General features: G+C 41.4%; 1 protein-coding gene and 1 long non-coding RNA gene across 6 annotated transcripts in view; one reads left to right on the plus strand and one right to left on the minus strand.

Annotated features, from left to right (window-relative positions):
* npas3 (neuronal PAS domain protein 3) overlaps positions 1–25225 on the plus strand; it is a 307791-nt gene that overhangs the window by 252294 nt on the left and 30272 nt on the right. For all 5 annotated transcript variants that reach the window (XM_019263216.2, XM_019263215.2, XM_019263217.2 and 2 more), the window contains 2 exons: positions 8041–8221; positions 24998–25116. In XM_019263216.2, the coding sequence (XP_019118761.2) occupies positions 8041–8221; positions 24998–25116 (300 nt within the window). The remainder of the gene's footprint in view (positions 1–8040; positions 8222–24997; positions 25117–25225) is intronic.
* LOC113745778 (uncharacterized) lies at positions 13752–21603 on the minus strand. The gene is made up of 3 exons (XR_003462393.1): positions 20674–21603; positions 16647–17133; positions 13752–15393 (listed from the first exon to the last, which is right to left on the minus strand). It is a non-coding gene; the product is annotated as an uncharacterized LOC113745778 (long non-coding RNA).

The raw sequence follows: 25225 nt of genomic DNA on the forward strand, positions 1-25225 counted from the left end.
TTTTTTTTTGACAAATATCTTTATTGATTTTTCACTTAATTAGCAAACAGGCACATATGCACAAAAACAAAGCAACAGGAACAAAAGGAACAAAAAGGCACATTAACAGACACAATCATCAGAGACAACAGTAGATATAGAATCTGGACATTAACATTGGTTAGTAAAATAAAAGAGTGACATGAGCAAACAAAGGACAGTAAGTTACACAGTGTCGGATAGACCTCCTCCTTTTACAAATTCCATAAACGCATCCCAGATCTTAACAAATCTGTTATACTTCCCCTTGATCAAGTATGTCAATTTCTCCATAGCAATACAATGCAATAGTCCTTCTGCCCACTTTTGTTTACATGGCCTATACATAGATTTCCATGACAAAGCAATTTTATGCTTTGCTTCAAGTAGACTATATATGACCATTGATTTCTCATACTTACTGAGTGCACAATTTTTTGGGAAAAGTCCCAGTATACAAAGCTTAGGGCATACTGGGAGAGATGTATCAATAACCTTAGACAAAGTTGTAATTATCTCCTTCCAAAATTCCTGGATAATGGAACATTCCCAAAGGCAATGAAATAGTGTACCTTTGTGTGTACCACATTTAAAGCATAGATCAGGTGTGTTAGGATCCATACGACGTTGTGCTACAGGAGTGATATATATTCTCATAAGCCATTTGTACTGAAGTAGTTTGAACCGAGTATTTATTGTTTGGACTTGGCTCTGTAAACATGCATACTTCCATTCTTCAACAGTAATTTCTTCCTTAAGATCTAGACACCAGGCACGTCTTTTATCCTCTGAGGATTCTTTTGGTTTTGTAGTGATTATTTGGTAGAAACGGGAGATAAGTCCAGGTTTACCACAATAATTCACAGCTATCATTTCAATAGAGTTCAAGGAGGGCAGGCTCAAGGAGTTTTGAGTTTTTGTTATGAAGTGCCTAATCTGTAAGTACTTGAAGAAGTGTTTAGCATCAATATTAAATTTTTGTTTGAGATCAGTAAAACTTAAAAGTACATCTCTATCATAAAGATCTGATATTTTGTTGATACCTTTATTAGCCCATATCTTAAAGCCAAGATCATTGGTACCTGGTGTGAAATGTTTATTTCCCCAAATAGGAGTGAATCGGGACAAAGCAGCATTTTCTTTCAAGTAGTTCAATACCTCATGCCACACAATCACTGTATGTTTAACAAAAGGGTTTGAGGTGAGTTTCTTCAAAATAGAAAGCTTTGCTGAATGAAGATACAGCTTGAGGGGGATTTTTGAGGTTGTACTTTCTTCAATCCTCACCCAGGTGGGAAGTGATGTAGTGTCAAACCAGTAGGCAGCTGCTCTCAATTGTGCAGCCCAGTAGTATCCTTGGAGAAAAGGGACTCCTAACCCACCTCTATCATATGGTAAGTACAACAGGGTCATGCGTAACCTGGGGCGTCTATTATTCCAAATAAAATTACAAAAGATCTGCTTCATTTTGGCAAAAAAGTTGGTAGGAGGGGCAAGTGGGATGGTTTGAAAGAGGTAAAGAAGTTTAGGAAGAGTGTTCATTTTCAGAATGTTAATGCGACCAATCATGGATAGTGGTAGGGAATTCCATCTGTCTATAGAACCTATCACAGATTCAACTATGGGGTCATAATTAGTGGGTACCAGTGTTTCTATTGTTGGTGTAATTTTAACTCCAAGATAGGTAAAACTGTCCTGAATATTTCTGAAGGGAGTGTGTAGTGGTGGAGTTGATCTTTCTGAACTTTTCAGGAACATAATAGTAGATTTTGTTGCATTAATTTTATAGCCAGAAAAACTCCCAAATAATTCTATACATTCCAGTAGGGCAGGTACTGATTGCTTCAGGTTGGTCAGGAAAACAACTACATCATCAGCAAAGAGTGCTATTTTATTCTCAATATCATTTATGTTAATACCGGTTATGTTAAGGTTGTTTCTGATTGCAATAGCCAAGGGCTCTATAGCCAATACAAAAAGAAGGGGTGACAAGGGACATCCTTGTCTTGTACCTCTGGAGAGAGAAAACTGTTTGGATACTATGTGATTTGTCAGTACTGATGCTCTGGAGTCATAGTACAGAGTCTTAATCCAGTCAAGGAAGTAACCGCTTATACCAAAACGCTTAAGAACTTCAAACAAATATGTGTGTTCAACCATATCAAATGCCTTTAAAGCATCAAGACCTATTATGGCCATGTCAGGTGCCTCTTTCTTAGCATGTACAATATTTAACACCCTACGGATATTGTGGAAACCTTGCCTACCCTTAATAAAACCACTTTGGTCTGGCTCAACAATAGATGGCAAATATTTCTCTAGTCGGCGTGCAAGAACTTTGGCTATTATCTTAGTATCATTATTGATCAAAGATATTGGGCGGTATGATTCACATTTTGTTGGAGGTTTGTCAGGTTTTAATATTAAGGTTATGAGTGCAGTCTTTAATGTTGAGGGTAATTCTCCTTTCTCTAGTGATTCTTCACACATATCTAACAAGGGGCTAAGTAGCATACCTTTAAATTTTTTATAGATGTCAATTGGAATGCCATCGGGCCCTGGTGTTTTCCCTCCAGTCATACTATCAATAGCCTCTGATAATTCAGACCGGGACATTGGGGAGTTAAGTTCTTTTTGAGCGTTGTCGTCTAGTATAGGTATGTCTATTTGGTCTAAGAAAAGTCCAAGTGAGTGAGGAGTTGCTTTAGTTTCTGATGTATATAGTTTTGAATAGAATGACTGAAAATTATTATTAATATCTTGTAAATTAGTAATTGGTTTTCCTAGTTCAGACTCAAGTTCAAAGACTGCTCTTTCATTCCCTAATGATTTTATACGCCAAGCTAATAGCTTCCCTGCTTTTTCCCCTTGGTCATAAAATGTCTGTTTTAATTTCATTAGACTAGACACTGCCTTATTTGCTGACAACTCGTTATACTGAGCCCTAAGAATGTCCAGTTTTTGTTTGGTCGCAATCGTATTGTGTAAAGTAAATTCTTCTTCCAATTCCTTAATGTCTTTTTCCAGCTCTGTCAGCTTTATATGTTGTTTCTTTGAGATACTGCTTGTATAGCTGATCATTTGACCTCTGATAAAGGCCTTGAACGCCTCCCATCTAATAGATGCTGACGTCTGGTTAGTATTTATTTTAAAGTAGACGTCAATATTTGTCTCAATAAATGTCAAAAACTCAGTATCATGGATCCATCTTGGGCTTAGTCGCCACACTGAGGGTCCTTTGGTAGCTCCAGTAATAGTATAGGAGAGCAGCAGTAGCGCGTGATCTGAAATGACAATACCTTTGTACCCACATTCATTCACGTTTTCTATAAGAGATTTAGACAGAAGAAAATAATCAATACGAGAGTATGAATTATGAGTAGCAGAGTAACAGGAATATTCACGTTTAGACGGGTTATTGTATCTCCAAATGTCACAGAGACCCAACTTATTTATATGGTACTGAATTGTTTTCCTGCTTTGAATGTGTGTGACATCCATACCTGAGGATTTGTCAAGAGCTGGATCCAGAGTACAATTGAAGTCCCCTGCTAGGCAAAAGCTGCCATATAGTGATGATAAAGTCAGAAATAAATTGTCATAGAAGGGAGCGTCATCATTATTTGGCCCATACACACATACTAAATTAACATCCTGGCCCAATAAGGAACCCCGCACAGCACAGTATCTGCCTGCCGGGTCTAATATGGTACTATGAATTTTCAATGGAATAGAGGAGTGTATAAGTATTGCTACCCCTCTTGCATGCGAAGAATATGAGGCTGCTATGATCTGCCCTGGCCATCTCCTTTTTAAAGGCGCAAGTTCAGATGACAGTAAATGAGTTTCCTGGAGGAAGGCAATCTGTGTTTTTAATTGTTTCAGTCTGGATATTACTTGTTTTAGCTTCACCAACTTTCTAAGACCTCTAACATTCCATGAAATCATATTTATCCTTAAATTCCTGCTCATGATGTCATCTGAAAATTAAACATTACCACTGTTGTCTTAATAATCAGAACATATAGTATTTTCAATAATGTGCCTTCAAAACAAATACACAACACACTAAACCTAAGCCTATCCCGAACAAGGCAAAACATCACCCCAGTGCGAACAAAAACGCACATCCCAACCTCCCTCCAATGATCAGTGTCCCAGCTAAGCTTCCACCTGATCCTATAAAAGGAGCAGTGAGCAACAAGTAGTCAAAATAGAGAAAAGTAACCACTAGATAACAAATTAAAACTTTGGATGTAAACTCCGCCAAAATAATAAAGAAATTAGAAAAAGAAAATCTTTTGTGACCAACAAAGAAAGAAAATGTTCCACAGTCCACAATGGCCATGGCTTATTTCTGACAAATATGACCTTACCATGTCAAGAGCAGCTATATTATCTGTTATGATTGTCCATCTAGATTATTAACCAGAACCAGTGTTATTACCCATGTTCCTCGGAGTTGCAGGGCCGCAGCTTGTCGATGAACTTATCAGCCTTTGCCACAGAGTTGAAGTAGTGCCAGGTGTCCTCGTGCCAAATTCGCAGTCGCGCAGGGAATATGAGTCCATAGTCTCTATTCAAGTGTCTCAGCCGTAGTTTTACGCCATCAAAAAGTTTTCGTTGTTTCTGGACCTTTGGTGACAGATCCGGGAAGAACATCACATGATTGTTCTCGAGTTTAACCTCCTTCAGACGTGCTGCTTTCAACACGGTGTCTCTGTCATGATAAGACAGAAATTTCACCAGCACAACGCGTGGCCTCGTCGCGCTCTGTTGTTGGTTTTGTGTTGACGGCGTCGCACCCAGGCGATATGCTTGTTCGATGTTTAGCTGATGCTCGATGCTCAACACCTGCGGCAGTCTCGCTTTTCAAAGCCTTCGGGAATTCCAACCAGCTTTAGATTGCAACGTCGGCGCTGGTTCTCAATCTCCTCCATCTGCATATCTAGCTTGTGGACCTTTTCTCGTGTGGTGTCAGTAGCTTCTGTGAGCGAGGCGATCTGGTCCTCCGCCGCACTAATGCGACTCTCGGCCTGAGTGAGCCTTTCGGAGAATGTGCCTATAGCCTCTTTAATCTCATGGTTGGACGAAATCACGTCGTGCAGCTGCGTGGAGAATTCGTTTCTGACTTCACCTAGTTGCGCGTTTAAGTCTTTACTGAGTGACTGAATAGCTGACAGGATTTCACTCACGTTGCTAGCTTCGTCCTGACTTAGCATATTGTCAACTCCTTGTTCGTCTTCCTGTAAAAGTCCAACGTCTTGTTTTTGTAGTTTATCTGTCCGTTTTCTCCCTCGGTTCCTCGACATAATACAACGTCCACACCATAGAATTGGTTTTGGTCACAATTCGCTCGATATTAACTGTTAAAGTTTACAATTTACTTCAAAGCATGCGGAGCCCTCTGCCCGAGCGACCGTTCAGCTGCGCGTCATAGCCGGACCCCGTTTACATCTCTATTGACATTTCAAGATCCTCACACCGCTGGGATCAAGCCATTAGCAATTTGAAGCTAAAGTGGCTAATTGCTAATGTTAACAATAAGTAAAGCTCGGTGGACCTGAGGCGGACTGAATGACACCTCAGTGCATAAACAAGCCATCTGCCATCTGTATTGACACCTGTGACGACAATCAAATCGTCCACGCTGTTAATTCTGCATAACTTTAAGTCTTAATATAATCTGAACAGGTGAGTTGTATATAAATTCACCCTCAGTACAGTTGTCATGAACAGGGGAAATTAGCTACAGAGACCAAAACAGTTTTTTGTACCAGGCTGTAAACATGTTTATTTCTGCTGTGAAGTTGGACATTTGAACATGGGGACTTATGGAGACTGACTCACTTCTGGAGCCAGACTCAAGTGGACGTTTGAGGAACTGCAGTTTTTGGCTCTTCTGCATTGGCTTCATTTCCTAGCCACGGAGGTTGCTGCTTGGTCTTTGCCAATTTTTTGATTAGGCGGGAGAGGAAGGACTGCCAAGATGGCAGCGGCAAGAGCCATCACACTGAGCTTCATATTGCTCTAAAACAGATATTTATAGAGCAATATGTGTAATTCAGATGCTTTGCACTAAACTGTCAAGATTTGTACATGACAACAACCATACTAAATACCCGTATACACTGGTTTTCATCTGAAAAAAGTGATTTGAGGGTTTAGTTACACTTTGACAAAGTCTGTTGGGTGAAACGCTCTTGAAACGCTCCTTGTAGGATAAGAAGCTACGTGGAGAACGGACCAAAACAGCATTGCGGCAGGGACATTACAGAGCTGTGCATACTTTATTCAGTGAAGGACGACATTGTATAAATTGGTGCGACTCTCTGCTGATGTTCTGAAACTTTGTGGAACTTTTTCATTTCAGAAAATCATGTCTTGATTGGACTGTACGCTTCAGTCTGGCACATATTAGTCTACAGTAATGAGCTTTTGTCCCAGTCTACTGTATGATAATTCAGTTAAAGTGTTGTTGCAGTAACTGTCTGAATGTCTAATTCCATCTCTGCATTTCTTATCTCTGTGTAATTAGCTCCAACAGTGACTTTATGTAAAATAGTTGTGCCAAGTTTTAATTGATTAAAAGTCGGCGTGTTATTTCGAGGAAGAACAATGTAGATCCAATTAGCACTGTAACGTGTAAACATGAACACTAACTCCCATGGTGCACCAGGGTCTGCGCGCCTCTGTAAGTGTGTGTGTGTGTGAGTCAGTGATCAGTCTCATTTCTTAATCATCACTTTCTGCTCCAGATGAGACTTTATGAGGGGACTAAATTGCCTTAAAGGGATTTCTTATTAAAGGGATTACACCCATGTAATCCCCTTAGTCCCAGTGGACCCCCAAAAACCTGAACACACACACACACACACACACACACACACACACACACACACACACACACACGCACACACACACACACACACACATACAGTACATAACCAGATTAGCATGTGAAAATAAATGTGCACAATGTTTTTGGTACACCACAAATGAAAACACGCGTGTTAAACGACGGAGCACATCAATCACATGACCCCGTTGAAAATCGTGTGTTTAATTGTGAGTGTGTGTTCAATGCACAAAAAGTAAAAGTGTTTGTGTGTGTTTCTAACCTTGACATGAATCAGTTTGTGCACACACACTGTTTTTTTTTGTGTGTGGGTGTGTAGCGTAACGCCGTGGTTTTGGCGGCGCTCCCTCGTCTCATCCCCAATTAACGAAGACAAATCCGCTTCTATCTCCGCTAATGAGAGTCTTTAAGGTGAAGGGACTCTGTATTTATTTAATAAGAAGAAGCTTATTTATTCCATTTCCATGAAAAAGAAAAGACGACACTCGTTCGCAGAGGGACGGATTAGAGGAGGAGGAAGAGGAGGAGGAGGAGTGAAACGAGCTGGATGCAGGAAAGAGACTTGAGGGAAGGGAGTAAAGAAAGTCTGGATTAGAGGAGGAAGAAAAAGTGTTTACAGGAGGGGGAAAGGAGGATGAAAAGAAAGAAAGGATTTAGTGTAAAGGAGAACGGGGACAAGCGCTTCATAACTTAACTCAAATAAACAACGGTCAAACATTTTGTCAAGTACTTTTGTTGATCAGAAGAATCATTCTCAGCCAATTAGCTTAGCTTAGCATAGCGACTAGTTAATTGAGCTTCAGAGGTGTTTGGCTAGCTTTTTTCCAGTCTTTATGCTATGCTAAGCTATGCTAACTGGCTGCTAACTGTTCATCAAGCCCAAAATGTTGATTATTCTTTTAATTTTCATTTAGATACTTGTAGCACCTCCAACCCCCTAACTTTGATGCTCTCTTCTTCAGTATCCCAGCATTCCCTGATGTAAGTTTGAATAGGATAGAGAGGGAAGAGTTTCATGAGGATGATGATGAAGAGATGTCAACAGAAAAAGCAAAATGTTTACAAGAAGTTACACTTTCTCCAAAACTAGTTTGGAGTATCGAAGATGAGAAATGAAGACGAGTCGAGGAAACAAAAGATTAACTCATTGTTTATTTGTGCAGGTGGAGCTGACTGGCAGCAGTGTCTTCGACTACATCCACCCTGGCGATCACGTGGAGATGGCGGAGCAGCTCGGCATGAAACTTCCTCCGGGCCGGGGAATGTCTCTGTCCCAGGGAGCCGTCAACGAAGACGGGGCGTCCTCGGCTTCGTCATCGTCGCACTCCGAGACGCCCGAACCAGGTAGGACATGAGGGAAGGATAGAAGGAGGGAAGAAATTAGTTGTTTTTTACACAGATGAAAACAACTAAGTTTTGATTTATGATCAATAGAAGGAATAACGGATTGAAGTAAATCGACCATGGACGGGTCTTTCTGTCCACAGCCATCCATAGTTACTGTACAATAAACAGTCTCTAATATAAAATACTGCTTTATTCTGTATAAATTTTCACTGAAAATGATGTATACATAAAGGTTCTGAAATATGACTGTGTTTTACTGTATACAGGAAAACACAGTCATGCTTCATGGTATATTTCACGATCTTTTACTGTCATGGTTTGGCAGTGCCAGTGGTTTGGCACTGACATTTTTTACAGTGCATAAACTTGCATTAACACACCAATGCTACAGCCATTCGGGATCGCTCAAGGACACTTGGGGAACCGGGAATGGAACTAGTGACAGAGACTGAATGTAAATGTACTAAAACAACTTTATCTAAAAGTTTTACATAGATGTGTATTCATTTAAGAAAGTAGAAAAATACAATACAAAAATGAGAAATAACTGTAATTCCTGATTAACAAATGAAAAAAAAAACAGTGTGGTTTGTTATTTATAGATAATTGTTTATATAGTTTTGTATATAATTACAAAACAGAAAATAATAATCATAAATTCAACATCTTTTTAGTTCCACTAAAAACGTTTGTCTTGAGGTTCTTCAAAGAACCGTTTGTGTAAACAGTGCAGAAGAGCAAGACAGAAGGAGAAAGTGTTCTCAGGAAAGAAATGAACAGAAGAGGAAGAAAGGATGACATAAAAGGTCATGAAAATAAAGGAGGGATAGAAGGAGAAGGTCGGGAGGAAGAAGGGGATAAGGAGTGTTGGAATAGTCTGAAAAATCAGTTCAACCTTCAGAAGTCCATCAGCAGACATGATTGAGACTGGTTTTGTGGTTGTCTGGTCCAGACACAGATACCTTTTTCATTCATCTACTCAAAAATTTGGGAAAAACTTTGAATTTTACATCTCTAAAATATCAAAAGAACTTGGCTTTCCTGCCAAAACTTCATCAAAAGAACAATATCATTCTCACATCTATCAGTTATTAAGAAGGAAGAGTCAGCAGCCAATTAGCTTAGCATAGCATAACAACTAAATGTGCAATTTATTTTAAAAATAAATTAGATTTAATATGGTAATTAATGAACCTTAGACGTGTTCGGCTAGCTGTTTTCAGTCTTTATGCTATGCTAAGCTAACTGGCTGCTATCTTTATTCTGATCTGTGTATTTCTCAAAATGCTATTACTATTCCTTTAAATAAATCCACATTCTTTTAGCTATTTCTTCTTTCTGTAGCACCTCCGACTCTCTAACCTTGATGCTCTTGTCCCCAACATCCCAGCATTCCCTGCTGTAGGTTTGAATATAATTAGAGCGACTGCTGTAAACGGGGAAAGGACACATTCCTCATTGGGATTCTTTCCATCGCCATTTTCTATCTCTCCATCCTTTCATCCCTCCATCCTGTCCCTGAACCACATGTTCAAGACTTTTTACCTTCCAAATGGTTTTCATTGTGCTTCTCTCTCTCTCTCATGCTGATGATAATTTAAGTATTAGGGGAAAATCCATTTATAAATTAAACAAAATGACTTGATATCCATCGAGTCCCTTAGTTCATCAGCCTGTTCAAACAAGGAGGGAAAGATTGGCTTCGCGGCGGCCAGGGTCTTCGGAGACGGCACGGTAATTAGATCTGCCGCGGATTTGTTCTTGGCTGATTGGTGCTGGTGATGGTTGAAGAGGAGGAGGGTGGGGGGCTTTAAATTAATTGGAGTTCCACATTTGAGGTTTTTGTTCTTTTTTTTTTTTCTTTGACTTTCTGCAAACCTCTAACCGAGCTTCCCCACGCACCGAACTGGAAATGTAAAGGATGTGAGGACATATATACATGTTCGTCAATGTCAATTTGTCTGTAGAGAAAGAAAATAAATGATGTAAAACATGGACGGGCGTTCCCCCCAATGTTAATTTGCCCTAAAGATAGAAAGATATGAAGACGTTGAAGAGGTAGAAAGGGGAACGGAGGGGGTTTATATGAACGTCTCAGTGATTCCCAAAGTTAATTTGACCAGAGAGAGAAGAAGCAAAAAGAAAGAAAGAGGATAAAGACAAAGGTGTTTGTTCTCCCATGTTAATTTGTCCAGAGAGAAAGAGACAAGAAGAAAGAGGAAGAGAGGCAGGGGATGTAGGGACGTGTTTGAATGTGCATGAGTGCTTAGCAATGTTAATTTGACCAAAGAAGAAGAGAGAGAAGGGAGGGAGAGGTTTCAGATGGACATGTATGAATGAGAAGGAGTGATCCCCAATGATAATGTGACCAGAGAGAGAGAAAGACGGAGGATTAAGATTCATGTATGTGTTCTTTAATGTTAATTTGTCTGGAGAAAGAGAGGTGGAATAAAAAGAGGAGGAGGAGGAGGGCTGGTATGAATTTGTATGAGTGTTTCCCAGGAGGAGGTGGGGCTTATATCAGGTGTCCAGGGTAACAGGTCTGTTCATTTCTCCCATAGACGATGTGAAGCAATGTGAGTGTTCAAACTCTAGGAAAGACGTGAAACTGTTCTGATTGAACCACTTGTGCTTTGTTTAGTGTTCTCCATCGTTGTCTTACCAGCAATGAAAATGGTCTACAAGGTTGTCACGGTGTTGTTTGAGGTGCCGGTGAAGCGAAAGATATTTTCAGTCCAGGGCAAATTTTTCTTTTAGAAACTGGGAACCATCAATGACGTTCTGAGAGGGACTTTTTTCAGCTTGGTCCGGTCCAGACACGGATCAGTTTTTCAATCGTCCAGTCAAGAATTTGGGAATCCCACATCTTTAAAATATCAACACAACTCCCTTCTGTCATTGTAACTCAAAGGGTGTTTTCAGCCGGGAGGAACTTTTATATTTAGACAGTTGCAAGTGCAAGAACTGGGAACAACAACATTGTGATAGGGACTTTTTTCAGCTCCTACTGGAGAGCACAGATACAATAAATACAGTACAAAATCAAAGGAAAGAAGGAAGTTGTGGCTGTTCAGAAGGTTTATGTTTTGGCATGAACCTTCATATTCCATCCAGCCCCAGTAAATTAATTTAATTACAGCATGTAACCAGCATCATTTTCAGTTTCTCATGTACATAACAAAAAGAATTGGCCACCAACTGTTTATCTCCAAGAACGACTCCTAACATTTGCTTAACAATGCTGGACAGAAACCTCACTATTGATCAGTATAGTTGGAATGTATGATCTGAATACATGGCATTTTTATCAGCTGCTACATACTGAGAGTTTTGCCAACGCTCAACCCTGAAGTTCTGGATCCATGATCGTCCATCGAGATTGTTTGAAAGTTTGTATCTGTCTGTGGAAAAAAGAATCAGTTAGTTAATTCTGTGTCCTGCTCTTCTATCAATATATATATACATAAATGTGGAAATACACATACGTGTTGCTTCACACCTGTTCAAACATGAGATTTAGGGTTCAGATTCCCTCACACCAGTAAACACCTACTTTTCTCTTTAATATTAAATTCATAGCGTCGTCCTCTCCAGACGATGAGTAATGTATTTCCACAGGCGCCTTCATCATTAGTTTTCACTCCAGTCGATACCTGGAGAACACCACGCCTGCTAACGTGTCCGGCTGAGCTTTTCCATTTATTTACATCGTCTTTTACTCCTCCTCCTCCTCCTCTTTCTTTTCCTCCTTGGGCGTCTTTGTTTCTTTCGTCCTCCCTCACCAGTATTCCTCCGTTCATCACCTGCCTCTTCCTCGGTGCACCAGGGAGTCTCCGATCGATCGCCGCTGACTTTGTTTCTCTGTGAAGTTTCACACTCCGGGCACCACTTCATCCTTCCATATTCTAATGGTGTATGGTGAGGTGCTTTTATGGGTGTTTGGTTGTGTTTTTCTACCTGGTAACTTTATCTGGAGGATACATAGTTATTTAATAGTTTGGATTGTTTCTGACAGACTCACAAAAACAAATGTAAGAAGTCCAAAAAGACGTCAATACTCAGTTTTTGTATTATATATTTTGAATGGACAGCTGTCATTCAAATGTTTACTAGAAAAACACAAAGTTTAGATTTATGATCTTTTGTCAGTATTTTTAAACAATAGGTTTGACCGCTAAAAATAGCTGCTGCTAACTGAATCTGCCATTAGCAGGCAACAGAACCGGGCTCAGTGGTCAGACTGGTCCGAGCACAGACTCTGAGACCAACAGGGAATAACGTTACACTACAGAGGTGATTACAGACTTTATGATGGAAAGATTGATGGCGTTAGCTCGGTCAGCTGTGTAGCTAACTGAATTGATTCAGCTCCGGCATGTCAGGAGCCAAACCCGGCCAGAAAACCACCTCAGTAGACTGTATTCACTGCCAGACTGGACACCGCTGGTTCACAGGTTGTAGCTGATACTAGCTCATAGCACTGGCTGCAATGCAACACACACTCGTTATTGGCTCCTGTAAACGGCAATCAATATCCACGACAAGTCCCTCCCTATCCGACCGCTTTCAGAGGAGACGTAAAATGAGAATGCAAACAGAGCTCTGCACGTAAAGCATGAAAAATGACCAAATCTGAGCAAGTTAATGATGATAATGATATCAGAAAACACTCATTGTCGTAGCTGAATAATAATTATTATTATTTTTTCAGTTTGGAGGACTGCCGATCTGTTGTCACAGTGTGCTTACAACACTGAAAATATTTAAATGTTGTTGAACAATTTGATGAGAGGACGATGAAACACAGGCAGGAGTGTGTGTGTGTGTGTGTGTGTGTGTGTGTGTGTGTGTCAGATTTGACCTTTGCCTTCTGTCCTAGAGTCCAAGTGACATTTCAAATGCAAATACAAACACACACACACACACATCCACACACCCATGGAGTTCGTCCTTGGGCAGCAACCGCCACCGATGGCCGCTCTAAATGACATTAAACGTAGGTGACTGTAAACTTGGGTAATTATGATAAATGTGAGCGATTATGACGAATTATTCCCCTCCATTGTGCTAATAGTGTAATTAGCAACAATAATCAAAGACTTATGATGTAGAAATAAGGGGACGCCGCGGACAATTAGACTGCAAGGAGCTAATAATGGAGAACTTATGGTGTTTTCCTGGAGGGCAGAATTACTGTTACTTCCAGAAGGACTTTGATTTTTAAATGTTTTTCTAACTAATTTTTCTCTCTGATGGGAGAAAATTGAAATAAATACTCAGTGTTTTCTGTCTGATGGCGTGAATGTGAATGAAAGTACGTGCAGAGAGCAGGCAGGTTGTTTAAAGGAAAAACGCTGCAGCTGCTTTTCTGTCCTTTAAGTCACATATCGAAAGTTTAACCTGAGAAAAGTTGAAAAGAGAGAAACACTCGTTTCTTGGATCCAGTTCATCCGGAGCTTGTACGTGTGAATATATACGTCCACATGAGTGTTCAGCAAATAAAGTCTGAACTGTGTTGATGACTGAAGTCAAATCTCAACCTCAAAAATCACTTTTAAGTCAGTAATTTTAGACCAATTTTTTTTGGTGATACATTCATGGAGCCTCCATCATGCATGAAAAGCACAACAAAACAAGATAAAAGACATCTTCCAGTGAACATGACCAGAACCTGCACACAACCTCTGAAACCGGCAGTGGTCAGTCTGTCAGTGAATACAGTCGCCTACTGAGGTGTTTTCTTTTGCCGGGTTTGGCTCCTGACGTCTCGGGTCGTCAGTTCAGTATTTCTGCTGTTTCTTTATGATATCAGGTCATGTTTATGTTTGTCTACGTGGCTCAGTGCAGTAGTGAATGAATTCTTAGAAATATTTTCTTAATACTGAGCAAAAAACAGACAAGACAGTGATCACTGATCGTGTGTGTGAATGAGGATCTGGAAAATGTTTAGCAGGAAATGTGAAAGTTTTAGCAAAACCTCCATAAGATAATAACAAATATACTAAATTTTGTCTAGAAATATATCAACATGTGACAATAAAACCAGCCTTAAAAAAGCAAAAATACTTGTAGCTGAATTTTCAGGTCAGGAGCTCTCTTTGTCAAATCCCGTATTTATCAGGTCGAAAATAAAACTTCAGTCCCTTCACCTCCAGTGAGGAGGTTAAAGGTCAAAGTCAACAGCCAGCAGACATCCGACTGAATGTAAATGTGCCTGTGACCCTGAAATGATGACATTTAATGAAGACACTGAAGTGAGACGAAGTACAAGCAGCAGGCTTGAGTTCTTCCTCTGAATTACACTTATGAGTAATAATTCCAACCACTCACCCTTCAGAACGATTCGAACCTCTCAGCCTCCGTTTGACTGATATTAGTCAAATTGCGTCATGTGCTTTTAAAGATGACTCTCTCTCGGTGTAAGAGGGTGCTGAAAAGCAGCGCAGAGCTTCAAAGGAAGATCTCTCTCCTCCAAGGTCATCTCATATTTTAACTCCAATTTCAATACTTTATGAGCCTGACTGTAATTAACACGATGAGGTCAGCTGTCTGATAAGATGATGACAGAGCAGCCAGCGAGGGAAGCCCAGTTATTAACTTCAGAAAAATCTATTCAGACTGATGAACTTTACGTGGAAGTGAAGCAACTTTATGCTTGTTTTAAGACACATGGTGTCCCAGGTGGGTGGGGTTTATAAAACGGAAATTTACTGAGCAGCTGGAGGACATCAGAGGGAAAAGCAGCAAATATATTGTGAATAAAATCGGATCAAGTTTGACTAAAATCACTGAATAAAGTTATAAAGTTGTGCTTTTGTACAGTAAGCAGTGAGGCCTGGCCATAGATCACTCATAGACTGTATCAAACAGGAAGCACTCTGCTCCAGCGGCGCCAGAAGCGAGAAAGTGTTTGATTGGATGTCAAATTAGTTACATATATGTGATAAAAACATATAACTTAATTTAGTTTCCTTTTTAGCTGTTCTTAGCATGAAGAATCTGCACATGGTGTTTTATTGTGAAAATTCATAACGCCATTTCTGAGTCATTTCCATCTCTTCCTGCTTCCTGCTTTCTTCTTCTACTGTTTCCTTCCTGTGTGTTCAGTCCACTGCAGTGTGACAACACAAGGACGGAGCTGTGTTCTTCTCCCATGAACAGAGTATTTTCTGGAATGAAAAAAGGTTTTTGTCAGACCGGCTAAATAATTTTCATACAGCCGATCCTCTAAACTCCACGCTCACTGGGAGAATTAGTCACAATGGATTCAGTAAAAGTGCTCAGTTTAATTAAATCAGTCTCATGAGTGTTTTTTTTTCTTTTTTTAAGAAAAGCAATAAAACCACTTGAGGCAAACAAAGAACTTTTCACAGGCGGAGGATTATTACTAAAGCAAAATTATCCGTTTGGTTAAATTTTATTAAACCGCTGCTCGCTCGCCGCCGCTCTAAATGGAATCTTTAGAGTACACAATAGCCAATCACAGGCTATTATTATTAGAGTTTTCTAATTAGGCTCCTTAACGAGGACGGGGCTGTTTACAATGGGAACCGGAGCTGTTCAGATAACGGCGGCAGAGGACAGGGCGGCTCCGGACGACAAATAAAGCGCTCCTCTGTGCTATCTGTCTGTCACAGCGGCGATAACACGGGAACTTCTCAAGGTCCAAGACTCAAGTTTTAATTTTTGTGTCAGTGTGTTGGTGGTATAAAATGACAAGTGTGTGTTTAACTTTTAATACGACGGCGAGAAGAAGGAGAGAAAGAAAGGAGAAACTAAGAGGACTTTTCAAACAAGGAAGTTATTGAATGTTAAAAGAAAAGGAGGAAGACAGAGGGAAGAGAAACAGGAAGGAGGAACGATGTAAAATAAGATTCATCATGAGAAAGAAAGAAAAAAGAGAGAAAAGGAGGAAGTAAGGACTGAAGATTCAAGTTATGTGAATTTCACATTTCAAGTAAGTTTCATGTGAAGATTGAAGAAAGGAAATGGATAGAGGAAGGAAGGAAGGAAGGAAGGAAGATAGGAAGGAAGGAAGGAAGGAAGGAAGGAAGGAAGAGATACAAGAAAGAAAATGAATAAAAAAAGAGAGGAAGATGGACCGCGAAAGGTGAACCGCGTTATAGTATAGTGAGGGACAACTGTATAGCATAGCTTCACAGCTGTGCTCTTGAGGTCTTAAAAATCTTAAAATCCAGAGTGAGCTTTAAGACAGAGAGAGATGGAGAATGACATGCGGGAAAGTGCCACAGGTCGGATTTGAACCCTGGGCTGCCGCGGAAAGGACTGAGCCTTGGTACATGGGGCGGTTGCTCTACCAACTGAGCTAAACTTGGGGGGTGTCCCCAAGTGTATCAATATCATAACATGTACAAGTACCTCACAACTCCAGTATACTTGCAGTCAGTACTTGGTTACTAACTTTGTTTAAAGTGACTGTGTTTCGACTCAGCAGATCTTCTCATGTTTGTATCTTGATCAGATTCGGCAGCAGGAACTGTCAAAAGTCTCATCATGTAAAACAACACGTGTGTGTCTGTTCCATCTGAGACAATAAGTCGTACTTTGTGTTCATCGGAAGCTGGCGCAGCTCAATGAACACGTCCTCCGCGTCTATTCCTCCTCACGCCTTCCTCTGATTACGGATGCTAATCTGTTCAGTCCATCCATCTGTCCCCTTTCTGCGCCGCCGCCTGGATTCAATTACACCAAACACACTCGTCGCTCTGTTATCCTCGCCCTCTCTGTTTCTTCTTCATCCCAGTCCCTTTTCTTCTTCTTCTTCTTCTTTTTCTTCTCCTTCTTCTGTTTTTTTCCTACCTCCCTTTCTTGTTTGGTCGTCTTTTATCTGGGGACACCGCTGTCGTCTGGCCAAACACGAACAGAGAGGAAATAAAGACAGAAGGACTCTGAGACACAAAGAGAAGAAAGAGAAGAGTGAGTTATAGAGATGAAAAATAAATCTACCAGAGAGAGTCGAGGTGGAGATGAGCAGTGATGGACTTTTTATTCAACCACAGACATCTTTTTAAAAAGTTTGAACTGATTTGATAAATCCAAAAATACTCTGTCGTATTCAATTTCATTGACTTCTTGACACTCTTGACTTGTATTTTGACTCCTGATAGTATTTTATGATGTGTATGTATCAGTATAATCCGTCCACCTTTTCCTCCTGACCATGTAACCATGACGACAGCTAGCTACATGGCTAACCGAGCTAACTAGCCAACAGCAGTTACAGATTAGTGGTTAACTATCTGTCCAACAGGAAACTCTGGCTGCCTTCTGTTAAAGTTAGTGTCAGTATAATTTGCCAATAAAACTGGACGCTAAAAGGCAACTAGCTGCACGGCTAACAGAGCTAACTAACTAACGGCAGCTATACGTTAGGGGTTAGCCTAACAATTTGTCCATGTTACATTAACGTTAGAGCTGAATGCTGGTCTTTCTGTTTGTCTGTAACATTGGCGGATTCCTCCTTTAAAATTTAAAATCACATCTTTGTCTTTCCGTCCCTTTGTTTAATTCTCTCACTTCCTCCCTCCCTACTTTTTCCTCCATGTTTCCTCCATCACTCGTTCTTCAATCACGTCTCTCTCTGGAAGTAATTATGCAGGTTGCAGATACAGACAATTACTTATTATCTCCAGTGTGTGTGTGTGTGTGTGTGTGTGCGTACGTGACCTCTGACCTTGTTCAAAACACTGACGAGCTGTCAGTCTTGTCGTCTATATCAGAGAAAACTAATTGTTGTTTTTTTTCATTTACCCTCCTCCTCTCCTCATCATGTCTTCACTTCATGGCCAAAAGTATGTGGACACCTGAACAACTGTGTGTGAGACAAAGCGTCCACGCAGTGATAACTGAACAGATGATGTTTGATATTTGTTGAGGAGTGAAAACAAAAGTTTGACTAGAAGATTTTCTTCTCTTCTCTCTCTCCTCCCTTTTCTTTCCAACATCCTCCACCTTTTTGTCCTTCCTCCTCCTCGTCCTTCCTCATGTTTTACTTCTCCTCCTCTTCTATCTTCAGTCCTCCTCTTCTTCCATCTCATTCCTTCGTTGTCTCCTGTCCTTCAGTCTCTTTCCTCATCCTCTTCTTTTACCTTACATCTTCATCATTCCTCTTCCTTCTTTACATCTTCCTCCATCCTTTTGTCCTCCCTCCTCCTTCTCTTCCTTCGTCTCCTTCCCTCTCCCTCTGTCTCCTCTTCATAAGTAGATTCATTCCCAAAAGAGGAAGAGGAGAAGCTAAAGGCAGCTTAGGAAAGACTTCGCCTTCACAGGAGGGGAGGAGGGGGAGGAAGATGAGATAGGGGGGAGGTGGAAAAAAGAAAGGATGAAGAGGAGAGAAAGAAAGACAAAGCCAGGATCAAGGCGTCTCTAGACTATTAGAGCGCTGTTTGATTTGAGCTCATTGTCCTGATAAGACTGTCAAAATAAAAGTCTGGATTTATCACTGCAGAGAGAAGGAGGAGGACGAGGAGGAGGGTTAAAAGAAGTGATGATGATGGATGAGAGGGAGGAAAGTGAGAGAGGAGAGAAGGTGAGGAGAAGGAGGAGGAAGAGTGGATTTATCTTCCTTTACCTTTGGTTCCCAGGCTTTGCATTGTGGGAAATCTGCCGTCTCTCTCTCTCTCTCTCTCTCTCTCTCTCTCTCTCTCTCTCTCACACACACACACACACACACACACAGAGCATGGAATACATAAACTCTTATTTTGTAATTTTAATTTAAATGGATATTTTATTTTGGAAAACTGCATTCTCTTCCTCCTTCGTCACCTCAGTCATCCCCGATCCTTCCTCCAATCTCTTCTTTTACGTCATCTTCATCCTTCTCACCGTGTTCTTCTTCCTCCACCCTTTTTGTCTTTCCTCTGCCTCTTCTTTCGCCTCCTTCCTTTATTTATCTTTTCCATCATTGCTCCTCCTCCTCTTCCTCCTACCTTCCATCTTTCTCCTCTTCACTTTCCTCTTTCCCTTTTCATCCACCTATCCTTCCTCCTACTTTTTCTCCTTCCTTCGTGCACCTACCCTCCCCTTCTTTATCACCTTTCCTCCTCATGTCCTCTTTCTTTCCTCCTCCTCACCACCCTCCTCTCTTTGTTTTTTCTCCTTCTCCTTTTCCCTCTCTGTCCTCCTATTTTCTTGTCTTCTTTCACTTCTTTCCCTCTCCTGTCTTCACATCTTCCTTTCATCTTGGTCCTTCTCCTCTTTATCTCTCCTCTTTTTTCCACTTCCTCCACATGTCCTCCTCCACCTTTCCTCCTCTTGTTACTTTTCTTCTTCCCTCCTATTCCTCCCCCTCTGTCTCTTTTTCATCCTTCTCCTCCCCTTCCTTTCCTCTCCTTACCTGTACCTCCTCCTCCTCCTCCTCCTCCTCCACCACCTTCAGTAAACCGAAAAATTATCACTCTGGCTTTTCTCCCTGACACAATTTGTCAAATCCTTCCTGATAGGAAACACATTCTATTCATAAGGCGAGTGTCTCGCCTCCTCCTCCTCCCCCTCTTCCCTCCCTCCTCCCCCACCACCTCCTCCTCCTTCCCCCACCTGACGGTAGCAATTCAATTACAGCTGAGGAGGCGATAGTGAGCCGGAGAGGCAGGAATATGACAGGACAGTTACAGAGTGTTTACACAATTAAACTTTCACTGACAATACTCTCTATCTGTGATGAATGTGTGTGTGCTTATATACACTATATTTAGGTTATATATATATATACGTGTGTGTGTGTGTGTGTGTGTGTGTGTGTGTGTGTGTGTGTGTGTGTGTGTGTGAGCAACCGAGCTACAGCACATTTGTCATGATTGCCTCTCGCCCGCCACCTCTCAGATGTCCCTCAGCTCCCGCTGCCGGTGCATTGTGGGTAGAAAGAGGAGGCGAGAAGAAGTGATGGAGAGTTGTGTGTTTGTTGCTGTGTTAAAGAAATAGTTCGACGAAGATGTACGGTGTATCGAGCAATACGGAGCTGGAGTCAGGGTGGGGTTAGCCTAGCTTAGCACAAACACTGGGAACAGAGGGAAACAGCTAGCCGACCAACAGCTCCAAAACTCACTTACATTTATGGTGACTTGCATGCTGGAACTATCACCTCTTACTCAACAGTCGTGACCATGCGACTTCCTGAAGTCTTGTCGTACAATGCACATGTGTTTGATTAGGAGTGACGTCGTCCCCACGTGAGTAAAGATAAATAATGTGGTCTATAAACTGCAGGAAGCCTACAGATAGACTTACATTATTACACTATCATATAGCACACTGTGTACTGTGTACTTCCCAGCGTAGTGCACCAACTTTGGCATTAGAGTATGTCAAAAAACGACGATCGAACATTTTACTGCTTCTTCCTCTTCTTTGCTGAATTGCATCGATGTGGAGTATTAGCACCAAATCTGACTGCCAAAATATAAATATAAAACATATGTACAACTTACATTTGTATATATCGCGGTATTCACCACAGCCTCTTCAGCTTCAGCACCTTCCTCGGCCACCATTTTCTTAACACCCCCTTCAGCCATGTAGCCAAAATGGCGACCACCAAGGCCGAGAAGTGTCAAGTGTTATGAGAGAACCATCCGGGTACTCACAGTACACTTCTTCATTTTGACAGAACTGACAACGTGAACGCATTTACTAAGTGTAAGTACGGAAGTTCGAGGACTGAAACATCTGTTTATTTTCAGCCTTTTGAAGTTGCTAAATGACACCTTCACGTGCTACACGCGTCTGTCTTATCTGCTGTATTATATCCCATTTGTTAAGTCAATTATATTTGTGTCTTCCTCGCTCCGTCATGGCGGCGGCGGCTGCTGAAGGTCACGGTGACCTTGCTGTAGCTCGCTTTGTCCCGTCCCGCGTGTCAACGTCACGTTAGCTAGTTATCAGTCGGACACAACGGGCTCCCTGAACCAGGCAGCGCTATTAAGACTGTCTGACAATGATACACCGTCCCGCCGAGGCTTCCCCACAATCACACACCGACACACACACGTGTGGAAAGAAACCCTCGGCACTCTGGGTATTGTCCAAAGATCACAGGCGTAGGTGAGTTGTTCTTTTTAATTAATCATTTGTCCTTCAAACGGGGGGAAAGTTTCCGTGCCGTAGATAATTAGGTCCCAGAGTCGGGCAGCGGCGGAGCCAGCAGCCACCTGCTGCCTTTGTAGCGCTAATCTTTGTCTTGTAGGAGCGTCGTCCCCGAAGACGCCACGGCAACGCTCGCCAAACAAGCTGAATGAGAAAACACCTCTGAATCCCCACGTGGTCCTCCTCCTCCTCCTCTTCTTCTCATGTTTGTCTTTTTCTTCTTTACATTCCCTCTGCCCCCGCCTTCTTCTCCTCTTCTTCTTCTTGTCCATCTTCTTTGTTTTCCTCCTCACTTCCTTCTCGCTCCTTCTTACCCTCCATCTCTCCTTCTTCCTCTTGTCATGCCCCACACTCTTCCTCCTGCTTCTCCTCATCCTTCCCTTCTCGTCTTTTTTACTTTTTTCTACTAGTTGTGCTGTTTATCTTCTCTTCTTCTCACTCCCTCTCCTCCTCCTTTTTCTCCTCCTTTCTTCAACTTACTTTTTTTACATTTAATGTTTTTAATGTTGTTTTTTTTCTTCTGCTGTATCATCCTTTTTCTCCTCTTCTTTTCCTCCTCACTCCCTCCATACTAACCAAGCTTCTATTTTTCCTCTACTTGTCATCTTTTTCCTCTTATCTTTCCTCAACTTGTCCTCCTTCCATCCTCTTCTGTTGCTCCTTTTTTTGTTCCCTTCCTAAAGCTCTTCATCCTCCCCCTATTCTCTGTTTCTTCAGCTTTCTTTCATTTTTCTGCTCCTTTTTCTTCTTCTTCTTCTGTTTGTGGGGTCTTCCTCCCTTGTCCTTCATCCCTCCTCCTTCTCTTCCATCTCCTCTCTCCCTCCATCATCATTACTCCTCCGTCAGATTGGCGGCTGATTTCCTGGAGGACTGAGAGAGAATGGACGACTGATGGATGGATGGATGGATGGATGAAGGAGGGAAACAGAAGGAGGAAAAGACTGTAGCTCCATCTCTCTTCTTTCTTCTCCTCCTTTACCTCACTCCAGCTTTCTTTCTTTCCTTATTCCTCCTCTCCTTCTTTCCTTATTTTTTCTCTTTACTCTTATTTCTCTTTTTGTCCTTCCACTCTTCCTCACTCTCCTCCTCCTCTTTTCCCCTCACTGTTCTTTTACACTTCCTCACTCGTCTCTTCCTTTCTTCATCATTCACTTTTTTTCACTCTCCCTCTTTCTTTTTCTCCATCTTGTTCACTTATTTATGTTATTTGTTTCATTTTCATCCCTTTCATTTTTGTCCCTTTCTCTCCACCTGCTTACCACCTGCTTCATTTCCTTCCTCTAGTTTCTTTCCCACCTTCTTCTTTTCGCCTTTTTCCATCTTCCTTTCCTCATTTTCTAACCCTCCCTCTCTCTTTCTACTTTTTCTTTTCTCTCTTCACGTGTTCATCTTTTTTTTCTCGTCTTCTCTCTGTGTTTTTTTCCGTCTCCTCCTTACGTTTGTTTGTCTCTCCTCCCCTTTATTCTCTCCTCTTTCGCTCTGCTCTCCTCCCTCCCTCCCTCTTGTCTCTCCCTCTTCAAGGACATTTATATTATAAAGGAGGAATTTGCATATTAATTCATTTCTTTCAATTTTTTCAGATTAGACGTTGTCAACACGTATCAACGCTGATCAAACTGCCGCGTCCACCAGAGACGTGTGTGGGTGTGTGCGCGCGTGTGTGTGTGCGCATACACGTGTGTGCGTGTGTGTGTGTGTGTGTTCAGGACAGAAAAAAAAGGTGGAAAAACAACCTGCCTCACAGTGTTTAAAACACAAACACACACTCTGCAGTACACGTACAGTACAGTACAGTGTGTACATGCACACAAATACACAAGTTGAAAAAGAGACTCTAAAGACAAAGAATTGTGTTTGTCGTGGAGGCTGCATGAATGATGACTCAACATCGATCCCTTTATATAATATGATATGTGACTAAACCAACAATTCCCACAATGAGCAAGCACTTGGCTACAGTGGCAAGGAAACACAAGACACAGCAGCCAACTTAGAGACTTACAGACGTGTTTGGGCGTGTGTCAGTTATCCAGTGACCTGTCGTTGATAAGAAGTGGCCGTGTTAACCTCCATTAACATATCAGCACTGTGTGTGTGCTGTCTATAGATGTCGGCATGACTTCAGATTACATCTAAATACACACACACACACACACACACACACACACAGTTTTTACACCCACACATCATGTGACCACACTGCTGATATATTTCCATTTTGTAGTCTTTAAGCATGGTTATCGTCAGTAACTCACATTTCACATTTCACATTAAAAGCCGTCTAGCAGCTCAAAAGGCCTCAAAACACCTGGAGATGTCTGTTTTTCATTTCCCTCTCCTGGTTTCTTCCCGTGTTTCTCCTGATTTATGACATATTTCCACAAATGTCACCTATACACCAAATGTGGTTTTCCTAGCGAATGAGAGCTGCTCCACCTCCACGTTAAGTGAGAAATGAGGAGTAACAAATGCTCAAGCAAGTTCCAGACATCCTGGAAAGAATTATTTGTTTTTCTTATATTCAATTTTAAGGAAACAGACATTCATAAAATAAAATGTGTCGCGCAGACTCGTGCAAAGTTCATGACAGAGAGAATTATTCTGTATTCTTTCCTGTAAATTTTAATTAATTCTCTTGTTAAATTTAACATAAAAGTCACCAGAATGCAGCAAACAAATTCTCTCAAACTCATATTCTTCTCTCAATATCCTTCGTCTTTTTGAGGTCTCTGAGGTTTCAACCGAGCTGTGCAGCTCTGACATCCTGCAGATAAACTGTTTCTGATTGTCTTTTGCCGCTCGGATCACAATGTAAGGTATACAACATGATTTTTACTGATGCAAATGTTGGATAAAACCACAAAAATAAGACCAAAGTTGTCTGAAACTGGACTTCAGGTTCACGTTAAGGAACATACTATCATTGAGGGTCCTCAATCTGACGTGGGCGGCTGTCCTATTGAACTGTGTGTTGATGTGCGTGTTCGATGAGACATCTTCTCAGCCGTCTCTTCTCCCGTCACGCCCTCTGATGGATGGAGGAGTTATGAATATGCAGGTGATCTCTGGTGCTGACAAATGGAGCGTCTCACCTTCAGGAAACGACGCTCCGTTCTCGTCGGGCACACGGTTGGACGGGCGGGAAGGACGGTGAAAGATGCACTTCCTGTGTGGGACACAGTCGGGTTAAAGCAATAATCGGAAGATTTTGGTGATATGTTTATCTTCATATGGGACTTTTATTTTGACAGTCATGAGCAAAGAAGATTACAGCTTTCAAACTAATTGGACATCTCGTCTTAACGCGCCTTTAATTAGCGTCCTGTTTGTCTTGTTTTTCTCTCGCCTCGCCTCCTGACGTGTTTTGACATTTCGCTGCCATGAGCTGCTTTGAGATGATTGACAGTTTGACAGCAGCTGTGATTGGCTGACGGGTCCTGCTGAGAGAATGAATGTATTTATTTGTTTTACGCCGATGAAAATCGCTTTACCCGCGCTTTATGTTGGCCGTCTTGTGGAAAATTCTATGTTAAAACCTCCAAGTCTGCGTCTGTATTTGTCCTGCAATGAAATATTTCGACGTCGTCTCGTGTTTTTACCTATGTGTTTGAGTGTTTTTATACGTTAAAAACATACATTCAGTTTGTATGTTTGTGTTCTGTTTCTTAGTGGAGTCCAGCAGTCCGAGTCTTCTGGCTCCTGACAACACTCTGGAACGATCCTTCTTCGTCAGGATGAAGTCGACGCTCACAAAGAGAGGAGTGCACATCAAGTCCTCAGGATACAAGGTGAGATGATCATCATGTAGTCTGGCTCGTCTTTGCCTCTCACTTCTGACATGAACCCACAGAGGAAAAAGTTTATTTATTTTCGCAAAGCATGCACCAAGAAATAACT

This window comes from Larimichthys crocea, chromosome V (assembly GCF_000972845.2).
Source record: "Larimichthys crocea isolate SSNF chromosome V, L_crocea_2.0, whole genome shotgun sequence".
Classification (NCBI taxonomy): Eukaryota; Metazoa; Chordata; class Actinopteri; family Sciaenidae; genus Larimichthys; species Larimichthys crocea.